This window comes from Diabrotica virgifera, chromosome 9 (assembly GCF_917563875.1).
Source record: "Diabrotica virgifera virgifera chromosome 9, PGI_DIABVI_V3a".
Classification (NCBI taxonomy): domain Eukaryota; kingdom Metazoa; phylum Arthropoda; class Insecta; order Coleoptera; family Chrysomelidae; genus Diabrotica; species Diabrotica virgifera.
Window position 1 is genome coordinate 184,405,276 of NC_065451.1, and position 15,093 is coordinate 184,420,368.

At 35.3% G+C, this 15,093-nt stretch overlaps 2 protein-coding genes across 8 annotated transcripts in view; one reads left to right on the forward strand and one right to left on the reverse strand.

Moving 5' to 3' along the window:
• The window catches only part of LOC114335610 (guanylate kinase), a 345,069-nt gene that overhangs the window by 311,060 nt on the left and 18,916 nt on the right, over window positions 1-15,093 (forward strand). Inside the window, exon 1 of one of the 7 annotated variants that reach the window (XM_050661130.1) lies at window positions 3,572-3,597. The exons of 4 other annotated variants lie outside the window; for them this stretch is intronic. In XM_050661130.1, the coding sequence (XP_050517087.1) occupies window positions 3,588-3,597 (10 nt within the window). In that variant the 5' untranslated portion in view covers window positions 3,572-3,587. Of the gene's footprint in view, window positions 1-3,571; window positions 3,598-9,463; window positions 9,573-9,636; window positions 9,882-15,093 lie in introns of those variants that run through there. 2 more of the 7 variants (XM_050661132.1, XM_050661131.1) reach the window with 2 other exon arrangements.
• Window positions 1-15,093, reverse strand: part of LOC114337986 (thyroid receptor-interacting protein 11) — a 270,838-nt gene that overhangs the window by 116,978 nt on the left and 138,767 nt on the right. The gene's annotated exons all lie outside the window — the stretch shown is intronic.

Sequence of the window (15,093 nt, forward strand, 5' to 3'; positions counted from 1 at the left end):
TCATATTGTCATCACCTTGACAACGCGAAAGTTAAAAATATTTGATTATATTATGAAAGTGTGGCAAAAAACCTATTGAAAGTGTGCGAAAAAGTAAATCCCATTTAAAATACATTGTTACTTCACGCACTGCTATCTATAATGACAGTTTTCACAAACTAAAAGCTTATACATAATATGACAGAGTAGATAAAATGATTTTTTCACTTTTTATAATTGTTTAAAAAAACAAACCAAAAGCAGCTGAATGTCTTCAAGGATTTATCATCACTCATCAGCTATCCCTCATAATATACCCTTTAGGACTTTTAAAATCCAGTATCATTTTTTAACTTATTTTTCTTTAGTGGGCTAATTTTACTATGAAGAATTTACTCTCGTCATTTTGACCTTAATGACTAAATTTTAAGATTACAGTGTTGGTAAACAGGAAAAATTAGCAGTGAATAATGATGTTACGAAGAAAAAAATAAAATAAAAATAAACCGAAACTATTTAGATAAAATGGAAATACAATTGTGGTATTATACGTATACAAAATAATACCTTATTTCTCCTGTAGTCGAAGGCGCCATTTACCTGAAATAAAACAAAATAATATACATAAACTTCGATAAATAGGATAAATACGATATCAGCAAACATATCGAGGGTATACCACCAGAAGGCACTAAGTCAATTTTTTTAGTTATTCAACTATTATTGCAGTTGTATATAAAAAAGTAGGCTCTATATACTACAAAAACACACTAAGTCGTACTTATTATAATAACAGATAAAAATTTAATACTAAGTCAGTTTGACTGTTTTATTTACTAGCAGAATGCATTAAGTACTCTTAATGTAGTCTGCTTGTACTATTTTTGCCAAAACCGAACATACAACACTGCATTAACGTTGACTTAGAACATTCTGATTGTACAATCTGTATACCATCGTTAGGTTTAAATCAAAAGGTTAATGTTCGAAAAAGAGAAACCTTTAACCTAATTAAAGGGCCATACATGTGACAACGCATAGATCAAGACGTGCTAATCAACTATTTTTGAATATTGAAAATTTTCCAAAATTGTACTCTACGACGATTAAAATTAGTTGTGCCAAAAGGAATGAGTTATTGCAGTTATGCGAGAAGAAAGTAATACCAGAAGCCAGAATTATTTCACATGTGGTACGAAGATTTGCCGTTTGATGAAAAAATTATCAATGTTCTGCCGGAACCTGATGTCTATGATTCAGATTAGATCATTTAGCACTAAAATCACCGAAGTAAATAGATTTTAAATATAGCACCTAGAGACTTGCAACTTTTTGCATTCTGTTCAGGATGATGTCGGAAAAAAGTCTACAATAAAAAAATGGGTGGAATTGTATAATTGCATTTTAAACTGCATAAAATGTATCCAAAAGTGCATAGACATGTCAAGATAATTAAGGGCCAGATTTTGTCACTCGGGGGCTTTTGGGGTCGCTGAATACGAATTCGCCATCAGCACCGACGCTCGGGGTACCTAGGGCACAGTTTTACTGCTAAGGCACATCATCTTCTGGAGTTTAGAGGGTTTTCGGCATTAAATTGATGCAAACAGATTACTCAGAGAGTCTTTGGGCGTGCTGAAGACGAATACACCTTCAGAACGGACACCTGGTATCTAGGGTCACGCCATCTTCGAAGTTTCGAGGGATTTTGGCACTTAATGCATGCAAATAAATTACTGGGCGGTTTTTGGGGTCACTTTAGTACGAATACGCCATCAGAAACGAACCCGGACCACTTGGTGCCCAAGGTCACTGCTAAGGCATGTTACCTTATAGAGTTTGGAGGGTGTTTGTGCATCGGGGATCGGTTCTGATGTCGTATTCTTATTCAGCGGCCCCAAACACCCTGGAGTAATCTGTTTGCATCAATTTGTCGAAAACCTACGAAACCCCAGATCATGTGCCTGGGCACCTGGTGCTCCGGTGGCCGGTTCTGATGGCGTCAGAGACCAAAAAAACCATCAAGTGACAAAATCTGGCCCTCAATACATTTATTTTAATATGTTTATGCACCTTTGGATGCATTATTTGCCCTTTTAAAATGCAAGTATGCATTTCCATCCATTTTTCTATTTGATTTTTTTTCTGACATCATCTTGAACACAATTTAAAAAGTTACAAGTTTCTATGTGCAGTATTTAAAAATCCTAAATGCCCTGGTCTAGATAAAGAAGACTAATCATCTATTTGCTTTTTGTATCTAATAACTAAATTTCAGAAAATTTCTATTGTCCTTTTTTATTTTTATTTTTCAACAGGATTTTTTAATGCCGAAATTCTAGTTGTCTAAGATTATAGGATAAAACATTAATGGTAAAATTGGTACAACTAAAATTAACATTAAAATGGGATTAGTTGTGTGTCTACTTGTGTAAAATAGTAACACATTACGAACAAGCAGAATGAACTAAGTCAGTTCATTATTTATTAAAAAAATAATTACTAATTAACCAAAAACAATAACTGTTGTTGTAATATACCACATTCTTTAAAATACCATTACTATTTCTATGCAAGTAATAGAATTAAACTAAAAGTAATACTTTTTGTGTAAGATTTTCTCAAAACAGTGATTTTTGACTTAGTGCAATCTGCTCGTATACCCTCGATATATGTATGTATAGCTTCCACTTCCACAACACTATTAAATCTAAGAGCCTAACAATAACATAAGAAATCAAGATAATTATATAAAACAGTGATAAGACCGGTGCTCGTATGGAAAATGGAAAGAAAACTTATGTTTTGAAAGAAAAATTCGCAGAAGCATCTTTGGACCCTATCACCAACCTAACGGCCTGTGGCCTAGCTACGTAGTGTAACAGATTAAATCCCAACGTCTAAAATGGGCTGCCCAGGTCCATAGATTCTCTAATGATGGCCTTACCAAATTAATCTGGAAGGAAGCCCCCACAAGAAGAAGGCCCTTAGGACGCCCAGGAATGCGATGTAGAGACAATATATGGTCAGATCTAAGAACAATGGGGCTACCAACTGACCTAACTATCATGGACGAGCGTTCGAGATGGAAGCGAATTGTGCAGTCAGCCAAGGCCCATCCCGGGTTGTAGTGCTACGAGAAGAAGAACAAGAAAATGAAAATAGTTTTATTATGTTTATATAACTGTCAAATGCTGACAATTTATATACTGTTATGTTCATGCAATGAACTGTCAATACGGATTGACAGTTCACTGTGTTCATGTCATATCCATCTTTCTGAGCGATGTTATATTCTAACAATTCCAGAAGATGTAAAAGGAGAAAAGTGATATTTTACAGACAAAACAAAATCATAATTTAAAATTTCAAGGGCTAAATGAGAAAATAATGACTTACAGTTAATATCGAATTACTCTGCCAAGTGATGAAACATGACAACGTGCTAAACTAATAAAAAATATGTTGCAATGCAAATCTAATTAATGAGTTTTCGTAGATATAACGCGGAACGGGGACCTCGTACTTATACATACAATAATTATCAGGGAATTTGGATCTGCAGCAAATAACAGTAGTTGTTGTATATTACGAGAAATCCACACTCGATGCAGTTGGGTATGTCTTGTATAATAATTACATATTTAATCATACTTATAGTTTTGACGTTTTACAAACATATCAATAAACTCGACAATGTTATGTATCTGTCATGACAGTTGTTAATAAGGTACGTGACGAAAGGTCTACAACACTCTCCTACGATTAATGCACGCTACCGTTTTGTATAAACTTAAGTTAATTTAAATCGAACAGAGATGTACTAAACATTTTTTTGTTCAAGGGAGAATAGATTTATGTTAATACTAATTTATTTTTACCGGTCAATAGATCATACTACGGTCAAATATTAAAAGATACCGCTGTAATTGATTTTGTGGTATTCTACTATAATAATAATGAATGTGTGTAACATACGAGTATATCATATTGAAATATTGTGTAATTTGATGCGATTTTGGTGTTTATTTATAATCTGGTAATTGTATCGTATATTCATAACATTGCTCAATACTATGCTCTTTTTTTTAAACCAGGAGTAATTCAAATTTACCGCGCTGTAATTCTTGTTTGTAATAATTGGTCCAACCGCAGGCATGTTTACTTCACTGTTATGGCATTTTGACACTATTGACATTTATGAAATTTTGACACTGTTGACATTTATGAAATTTTGACACTATTGGCATTTCATAAGTTGTGTGTGTGTGTGTGTGTGTGTGTGTGTGTGTGTGTGTGTGTGTGTGTGTGTGTGTGTGTGTGTGTGTGTGTGTGTGTGTGTGTGTGTGTGTGTGTTTAGATTTATGACCTTGGTTTGAACCAATTGGCCAGTTTCATAAGTTATATCGGCGATTTTTTTGAATATCGGCGATTTTTTGAGTTTTCTCAGAGACACTCGAACCCTGCGGGCTCTCGTGTCTATTGCCAGGCAACAAGTTTTTGAAAAATTTTTGGATTATCTTCAATTTATTCTCACTCTCTTGTGATATTAATGTTAAGAATAATATTTATTTATTTTAAAAACAAACTAATCAAGTTATTATACTATACACAGGGTTCCATGAATAAGTCCCTAGCTGTTCAAATAGAAAAAATGAAACTACTGATATGTTTTTTATACACACTTCTGACAAGTGAAAGAATGGGAAGAGAAAAGTAATTTTTAAGTGTGTAAAGCTTTTTAAATTCCTAGCTGAGCACTTTTGGCTCCATCATCAGAGCTATGTTACAATAAATAACTCTAATAAGATTGAATTTAGATTTAAAAAGCTTAATTTACGTCAAGAGTACCACTAAAAGGAGAGTGGGATTCCATCTTGAATGGCCAAAAAAAAATTTTTTGCTTGAAAAATGGCTTTGGCAGAGCCAATTATCCAGACTTGTTTGTGATTGATTGCAGATTCATAGTCATAAATTTCTTATTTCATAACGTAAGTACTACAATATTATTTTTTTGCTAAAAAGGGGTAGTTCCCTAGATTGGCTGTATACCATATTATGTATTTAAAAAACTGTAACATGAAGTAAAAACCACTTCTATGTAATTGGTATATTTATTAAAAATTTTAAAAATCCCAATGGATTGAAAAAATGTGTCCAATTCAGAACGTTTTCGGACCTATCAGTCCATCATCAGTGAATTCAAATACTTGCTAAATAGCCCCAGAACCAAACAATGGTTGAAATTATAATTCAATCTACATTATGTTGTAGTGATATTGAACAGGCTAAACGCCGATATTAAAAGATATAACCTCCGGGAACATGGTGAAACTCTAACAAAAAACTCAATCAACCATCTTTGGCCAACGTTGACTACCAGAATTATAATTTCAACCATTGTTTGGTTCTGGGGCTATTTAGCAAGTATTTGAATTCACTGATGATGGACTGATAGGTCCGAAAACGTTCTGAATTTGACACATTTTTCAATCCATTGGGATTTTTAATAAATATACCAATTACATAGAAGTGGTTTTTACTTCATGTTACAGTTTTTTATTATTTTTTTGATAAAACATAATATTATATTATATTTTTTTTATTATATATTTTAATTTGTGGTAATCACTTTTTTACTTCTATTTTTTTTGTATTTTTTTTTGTTTTTTTTTTCTTTTCTTTTTTTTTGTTTCTATTTTTTTATTTATTTATTTTTTGTATTATTTAGTTGTTGGTTGTAGATTTTAATATTCGTCAGTAGATGTGATAAGAATAAAATAACATCCAGGACATACCATAGGACTTTCATAAAACATTTTAAAATAATTTTTGAGCATGGTAATGTTTTTTAAAAACCTACCATCTGAACCGGCAGAGTTGTACGCAGAATACAGAATGAAATGAAATGATAGTGCCAGTTCATGGTTGACTGAAACAGGAAGTCCTCTCCGGAATGCTTTCTTCTCTTTCACAATGAGTGACAGTTGACACTTGTCACAGAATTGTGGTTCTAATCGAAAAACTAAAAAATACACGTATTCAATATTTTTTTATAATCTATCGAATGACACCAAATACGACCCCCCACGGAGGTGGGGTAGGGGGTTACTTTAAAATCTTAAATAGAAGCCCCCATTTTTATTGCAGATTTGAATTCCTTACGTAAAAATAAGTGGCTTTTATTGGAGACATTTTTTCAAATTATGGATAGATGGCGCTATAATCGAAAAAAAAAAAACAATTGTTGGAAATGAAAAATTAAATTAAAAAAATGGAAAGTCCCCACTAAAATGGAAAACTTAACATTTTTTGGTTTTAGGACCTAATCTTCACAGCCCAATAGGTCCCCATAACGCTCGAGTAACTGCACATTTAGCACATACTTGCCTCCTCTAATATAATATTTATCTATCTATCTATAAGCGAGGTTCCTACAGCCTCTGTCGCTTCTCGCATTTCGACCGCCATCTTTTTCTGTCCATCCATTCGTCTTCTTTGATGGCTCTATCTCTCATGATGTGCCGTTCGTACATTTTCTTCCTAGGCAACTGAAGGCCTTCCCCTTCTTCTTCTTTGTTGTGGTATGTAATTTAAAGCTTTCTTTGGCCATCTATCTTCATTCATTCGTTTCAAGTGACCATACCACACTAGTTGTCTTGTTTCAATTCTATCTACACTGGAATATACAGTATTTGTCCTCCTTCTTATCTTCATTCCGGATGTGATCTTTTTTGGATATACCACACGCTCTCCTTAGATAATCCATTTCTACTACTTCTATCCTTTTTCTATCTTTTTTCGTGATTTGCCAAACTTCTGCCCCATAAGTCATAATAGGCTCTATCAAGGTACAATAGATTGTCAAAGGCCCCCGCAGCATGAATCTTGCGGGGGCCTGACATATTGGGGCCCCATCTTGTCGTCTAATATATCTAAAAATGTGTCATTGTTGTATAACGAAGCACTTTTCGGGGAAAACGCATTGAAACCTTTTTTTAATGTTTAACCTTCCGATGACCAACCTTTTTTTGTTACACGGATGATCAAGGGGGGGAAAAATGACCCCAGGTCAAACATGTCAAAAATGACAATTAACAAAAAATGAAGTTTTTTTTTATTTTTATGGCATGGACTTTATGTCATTTAGCCAGTCACAACATGAGGATTAGTGTCATGTGTAGTGTGTATGTTGAGTAAGTGTCTTGTTACTGTGCAAAGTCGACGTCATTAGCGTAAAACTACTTGGAATTACACATAATAGACGGTATTTTACTAAACATCAACTTCAGAATATATTTTTTATTCGTAAAATATAGCGAATTTTTTTTATTTCAAAATATGAGGATATTTATCTACACTAGGTTCGCTTTCAAGATGCAGTAGAAATAAACAAACCAAGACACGTTAAATGCTACTAGGAGCACTCCCGAATCATAATTTACAATGTATAAACTTTGGAAATCGTGATTTGGGATTTACAATGTATATACATTGTAAATTATGATTCGGTTGTGCTCCTAGTGGCAATTAACGTGTCTTGGTTTGTGTATTTCTACTGCATCTTGAAAGCGAACCTAGTGTAGAATGATATTAAAGTCAAATAAAAAAATAATGAGTTAAAAATTGAAAATACTTTTGAATTTATTAAAGAAAAACATACGCTGGGGTCACAATTTCCCCCGCTTGGTCATCCAAAGGTTAAAAACGAGTTTTATTTTTATTCTTTTATAGCCCCCCCCCCCCCGGGACGAAAAATAATCTCAAAGAGTAAAGTAATGTAGGTTTTGCTTTTATAAATATTTTATTTTTATTTTGTTTTTCTGTAAGACAAAAATTGGTTAAGAGCAAACAGTAGCGATCAACAGGTAGCAACAAACGCGTTGCAAGATTGCGGCTTTAATTTTGAATATTTTGTCGAGATATTTGGCACAAATATTCGTAATATAATAAAGAATGACGGCACAGAGCCCAATTTCAGAAATATGTTAGTATGTGGAAATTACTCTATAACTAAGGAGCCTGTACCGCCATTAAGAAAGACAAAAAAATACACTTTCTTCAAATAAACTTTTTTATCCCGTGCCTAGATTTTGTGTCAAATTGGAACTACTAAAAATCGATTTTTTATGACAAGAAATCGAACGTCACTGAATTAATTGGCAACATTTCGCGCCTATGTGTATAAAAATTATTGTTTTTGATAGTATAAACGTCACTGTCAGTGTCGAATTACCGACGCACTGTTGCCTCACTTTTGAAAGTTCGCAGAACTTTCGCAATCTTGGACCGCGTTTGTTGCTACCTGTTGATCGCTACTGTGTGCTCTAAGATATGGCTGTTAAAATTACAGGTAATATAAAAACAAGTTAAGTAATTTGTAAAGCGGTAATGGTTAGTTTCATTTGGGGTGATAATTAGGGTGAGATTTTCACATTTTTTTTTTACCAAAGAAGGCTTTAACTGTATTCTAAGTGTAACTCGCTTAGTTTTAATGGTAGAAATTTTTATAAGAAGTAAAAATACCTAAAAGCTTCTTTAAACACTTTAAAAAAGTTTTAATGAGTTTTCCCCGAAAAGTGCTTCATTTTTTGGTTATTTCACGTTGAAATATTCGATTTGGAATTTGACAAATACGAACAATTTTTCCTGAGTTACAAATTTGCAATTACTTGGTCAATAGATTTCATTTTTGTATAAGCTACATTTTTGCTACTTACGAATACTTACTTTTTGAGTTATTTGCGAAAAATCGCCTGAAAACGTGTTTTTTGTTGAACAATGTTGAACATTTTCACTCGTAAATAACTCAAAAAGTATTGACTGGACCACTTCGGTGGTGACATTGAAAATTACACGGTATCGCCGTATTTCACGTTCATTTACTGGGCTATAACACATATAAGTTTTTGTTACACATGTCACATTTATTAATTTTTTAAAGGGAGCCCCATTTCCAATTCTGCGGGGGGCCCCAACGGATTTTGTTACGCCACTGAGAATGTTTACTTTTCTGCACTGCTGCGTTCTGTTTTCGATGTCTCTTTTGGTAGTGCCTTCATTAGATATTATAGATCCGATATATTTATATTTTTTACATGTTTTTGTGGTTCTAATTTCTAAATCTAGGTCTTCTTCATCATCCCCTATTTTAAGATACTCTGTCTTTGACATATTCATATTGAGGCCCCATTTTTCGCATTCATATATAATATTAATTCCAAACTAAAATCCACTTCTTGTGATATGCTTCAACACAAAACAGTTCATTAAATATTTATATAAGTTGTCACTTCGAAAGAGTTTTCACTCTTTTTTTTTATCTTAGTTGTTCTTTTATAAACCACCTTATATTATATTCTCATATTTATTTTATAACTTATTTTTGGCGTATATTTACCAAAGACGAAAATCCTCACTCACGCTAATCCCCAGCCAAATCTAGCCCACCCACGTCACTGATATCACAATGGAATAAATAAATAGGGATAGCATGCTTTCCGTGCTCATTGTGTATTTTGTGTTGTTAGTCTACTGTCTCCATCGATAATATTACTCACTACTTATGTATGTTAATTAGTTCATTTGACCAGGTAAGAAACGTCACGCCATAAAAGTATAGTCCGACCAAGTTCAGTATCTGCTGTTATTAACAGTGAGCAGGAATCCGTTCGATAATATCTGATCTTTTAAATTAAATAAGTAGATTAGAAGTTCTTTCCGATAAGATTCTTTATGTAAAACGCACACGTTTTAGTTGAGCGTAGAAATTTGTAGTGGTTTTAGTGAATTTTAGTAAAATAACTTGAACAAAGAGCATTAGTTTGTTGGTATTTTGTTGCTAAAGTCAATAGCTTTGTTTCGACAGTTTTTTGCATTGTTGAAGTTGATTAATGTATCAGGTACGTAACTAACCGTTTAAACGCACATTGCCGGAACACTGATAATTTCTTCAAGGACAACAAGCGAAATTATAATTCGAAGTGTATAAACTAAAATATATAGGTATAGATTCAACACAAATTGGTCGAGTATTTACGAACGATCATTTACTGCTATTATACCGCTCCTTTCACACACTATCGATACACACACGCCACACACGCGATAATTTACGGCGCCGTAAGAGCAATAAACCCATTGGTTGACTAACTCCTCCACCAATTGTAGATAAAATAGGAGTTAGTCAATCAATGCCTCGTCAGGTTTACTGCTCTTACTTTTTCTTCTACGGCACTACAGCCCAAATTGAGCCTTGGCCTCCTTTATTTTTTGCCTCCACGTTTGCTTGTCTGTGGCTGCTCTTCTCCATACATGGACTCCTAAAAGGGCTTGTGCGTCGCTGTTTACTGTGTCTTCCTGGCGCTTTCTTGGCTTTCCAACAGGTCTCTTTCCCTGCATTCTAGCATTCAGTGCTCTTTTGGTAGCCTGTCCTCTCCCATTCTTATCACATGTCCGGCCCATTACAATCTTTGTATTCTAATGAAGTCTGACTGGGGTGTTTCCTTATAAAGTTGATAAAGCTCGTTGTTGTATTGACTTATGAAGATTCCGTTTTCCCTCACAGGTCCTAGTATTCTTCACAGTAATTTCCTTTCGAATGTGAGTTTGTTTTTGGGTGTTTCTTTCAGGACCCAGGCTTCACTGCCATAGCATGTTATTGGTCGAATTAAGGTTTTATAGATTCTCATCTTTGTATTTCGGTGGACACTTTTAGATCGAAATATATGGGAGAGGGCAAAATAGGCTGTTTGCCTTATTTATATTGCCTTATTTCATTAAATGGCTTATATATGTCCATATATGAAATAGCAACATAGGAGCTTGTAAACAGTAAAAATACATAATGTTTCTGTTTAATTTAAGGGTAACAAAACAAAATATCCAAAAATTGACATAGGAGGTTGGGAACTTTCACCATCGGTATGTTTCTTGTGCTCCTGTTGATGTTCTACTCATAATATTAATATCATGGGTATAAGCGGCCAGTCTAACCGTTCGGTTGGTCAGTAGGTTTCCTCGTCAAGTTTGCATTTGCCAAACTGCATACTCCAGTGCCAGGTCAAACAATGTTGGGGCCAGCCCATCTCCCTGCTTTAGTCCCTGCGAAATTTTGAAAAAGTCTGTCCGGTGGTTTTGTATTCGTACACATGCCTGAGTTTCATCCATTGTGGCTTTAATGAGTTTTATTAGCTTGTGTGGTATTGCCAATTCAGCCAATATATAGTATAGTTTGTTCCTTTTGACTAAGTCGTATGCCCGTTTGAAGTTTACAAACACGTTGTGAACATCAATGTCATATTCCCATGATTTGCTCAAGAGCTACTGCTCTTACGGCGCCGTAAATTATCGCCCGTGTGGCCTTAGCCTAAGAATTTGAACGTGCGATCGCTAGACCGCACGATGACATTCCAATGGTGGCTCAAGCAATCCCATGGTAACTTTCACATTACACCGAACGTTCCAACAGCCGTATAATGAGAGAGGTACCAGAGGATTGCTCGAGCCACTATTGGAATGTCATCGTACGTTTCCAACCATCACACGTTCAAATTCTTAGCGAAATTAAACGTGCGTTCGCTAGAACTCAAGATGACATTGCAATGGTGGCTCAATCAATCCAATGGTAACTTTCATATTACACCGAACATTCCAACGGCGCGGCGGTGTAATGAGAAAGGTACCATAGGATTGCTCCAGATACTATTGGAATGTCAACGTGCGTTCTAACCGTCGCACTTTTCAAATTCTTAGTGTGTGAAAGGAGCGTATGTCTTCTGTTTGTGTAGACATGACTCTCTCTGTTTTTTCAATGTGCCTCCAGTAAGTTATCGTTCCATCATTTTCTTCGTGGTCTTCCCACTGATCGTCTTTCTATTGGGGAACCATCTTTCGCCGTCTTTACTTGCCTATTTGTCGTCAGTCTGCTTATGTGGTCGTTCTATTCTACTCTTCTGTTTCTTACCCAGTTCTTAAATGTTCTTCATCTTGCATCTACGTAGTATATCTGGACTTCTAGATCTGCCCCATAGTGTTTTACCATCGATTCTTCGAAGAGTTTTCAGCTCTACTGTTTCTAGCATTCTTTTTGTCCTCTCTGTGTTTTTCTGTAGCGTATATCATTATTGGTCTGGTTTTGTGAATTCGGCCTTTCATTTTTTGCCTGATAATTTTATTTTTCTATATTGTTTCATCTCCTTCCGGTGATGTCAAAACTATTTGAAAAACACCTATTGAAAAGATTAAAACCAATAACAGAAAGAAAAAATCTTATACCAAATCATCAATTTGGTTTCAGAAATAAACATTCCACTATAGATCAAGTTCACAGAATCACAAATATAATAGAAAAAACATTAGAAGAAAAGAAAGTCTGCTCTACAATCTTCTTGGACGTAGCACAGGCATTTGATAAAGTCTGGCATGAGGGTTTAAACTATAAACTAAGAACGTTCATGCCTAAACAGTATTAGGAAATCCTAGAATCATAGGTACATTGCGAATAGATATTTCAGAGTTAAACAAGAAGAAGTGTATACCGATTTAAGGGAGATCAAAGCTGGCGTGCCACAAGGGAGCGTATTAGGTCCGGTCCTGGTCCAGAATTAATGCATAACACTATTGCCACCTTCGCTGATGATACAGCTATACTAGCGATAGGAGACACTAGTGAAGAAGGGACTGATAAGTTGCAACTCTCAGTTAATACAAACAAACCTGGACCAGAAAATGGCGAATAAAATTAAATGAGTCTAAATCGGCCCACATTAACTTCACAAACAAAAAATAGAAAATTTACCAGTTAGAATAAATGATACCCAAGTTCCTTATGCAACATCAGCAAAATACTTGGGCATCACCCTAGACGCGAGGCTGCGCTGGAAAGTCCATGTCAAAAAGAAAAGAGGGGAGCTAGATATAAGGTATAAGAAATTGTATTGGACGATTGGAAAAAATTCAACATTATCCATTCATAATAAATTATCCATTTACAAACAAGTACTGAGGCCAGTATGGGTATGTGGGTGCCAACTCTGGGGCTGTACCAAAGCTAGTAACCTACGTATTATCCAGAGATTTCAAAACAAAGTACTGAGGAACATTGTTGATGCTCCTTGGTATATCCGTAACAGCAACCTCCACCAGGACCTGGGTATGGAAACTGTGACCGAAGTAATCAAGAGAACAGCAGCAAGTCACGAGCAGAGGCTGTATAGTCATGTGAATGTCGAGGCTATCTAGCTTCTTGACAACACTGAACTAAAGAGAAGACTCATGAGGACAAAACCATTTGAGTTAGTGTAAATGTGTAACAGTTTAGTGTAAAAAGCAAAGCATAGTGCTGTGATGTTATTGCATGTTAGTTGTTTTTTATTAAGTTAGGTCAGAGAATAACTGATAATTGGTCATTTGTGACCAGATAGCAGTATACAAACATCATACAGGTGTACAAAAAAATATTGTTTCATTCAGGCAATCTGTGACTCTGTGTGCTCTATTCACTTGATCTTTCACTTGTGTTTTGACCTTTCCGTAGCTAGACAGTGTGATGCCTAGATATTTAAACCAGTGGCTGGGTGAATTGTTTGGTGATAAAGATGATCATGGTCAAGAAGAGATGAAAAGAAGAGTGGCCCAAAGAAGAATGGAACGGTCACTACTTAAACTGACTCAGAGACAGGGTTAGAAACGAGGAAATCAGAAGGGCAGACATCAGGAACTCTGAAGAACAGATGCCAAAGAGCGAATAGCATGGCTGAAGTGGAATTGGGCAGGCCATGTAGCCACAATGAAGGACGGGAAGTGGACCCAAAAAATTACAATGTGGAGACCACGAGCAGACAAAAGAAGTACAGGTAGACCACCGACACGATGGACAGACGAGGTCAAAAGGAAGCCCAGACCTTGAAGAACTGGAAGAAATTAGGGGAGGCCTATGTTCAACTTTGGATGCAGAAGGCTGGATGATGAAAGATATATTCAGTTTTCGTGAATTTACGGTGTCAGTTAAGTTCTAAATTTCCTGTAGCTGATCTAAAAGCCTCCTTTATTGCTCAAAAACGCACAGATAACGTAGAATTCGCTGAGTATCCCAACTAAGTGACTTAGGAGGACCAACAGATTCTAAGGTAGGACACATATTGCAGTTTTAAAGAGCGTTCAGACTCCTCGGCAGACCAAGGACATCGAGCGCAGATTTCTGGACGTCACAGAGGGACCAGATCACTGGTTAAGACTTCTGGGTCTAAAAGAGGCATATATTCACTAATTCCATAGTCGTTGCTAATCAGGGGTTTGAAGAGCATGGAAGGAATGTTGGTGTATGCGTACAGTAATCGTCGAATACGGCAGTTTAGCCTTTTTTCTTATTGTCCACATTGGGTGCTACATCTCAGAGGGCCTTTATTGTAGGGCTTAACATTGACAATCTTAACTTAACTGGCGTTAGAGTCGTTCTTGGCCTGGCTTGGGGGGTGAAAGTAAAGTACTCGAATTCAAAAATACCGGAAAATGTATTTACGCCAGTCAATGGGAGCAAGAATAGGATATTACCTCCGAATTCTATCCTACTGCATGGATTTTATTGAAATTTTGGGCCGAGCCTCTACTTATCTCCTAATTCAAAGTCTACCCTATGCCGATGTGTGCTTTTATCTAGGGGGTGGTTCCCACCCCTTCTTAGGGGTGGAAAATTGTTTGGTTAAAATTACCATGGAATTCGCTAGAGAACCTAATTCTAAGTAAAAACTGTTCTATAATTTTTTTTTGAAAACTCGATACTTTTTGAGATATTTGCGGTTGAAAATTGGTTATTTATTGAAACATAATACCTTTTCGAATGGTTTTTTGAGAATACCTTAAAAACTATCCATCTAACTAAAAAAATTATATTAAACATTTTTGTAGGTTATAAAAAAAAACAAAGAGACACTTGCCTTCACAAATCTTCTAGTTATAATACAAAAAGAAATATGGTAGGTGAAAATATATTTGTTTTTTGGTACATTCTCAAATTGGTGTATTCAACTTGAAATAACAGACAAACGGTCGATTTTAGGTGTATAATGCTACTAATACCTTTTGTAGTGCTTGAAAAGACCTTTAAAATGAGCT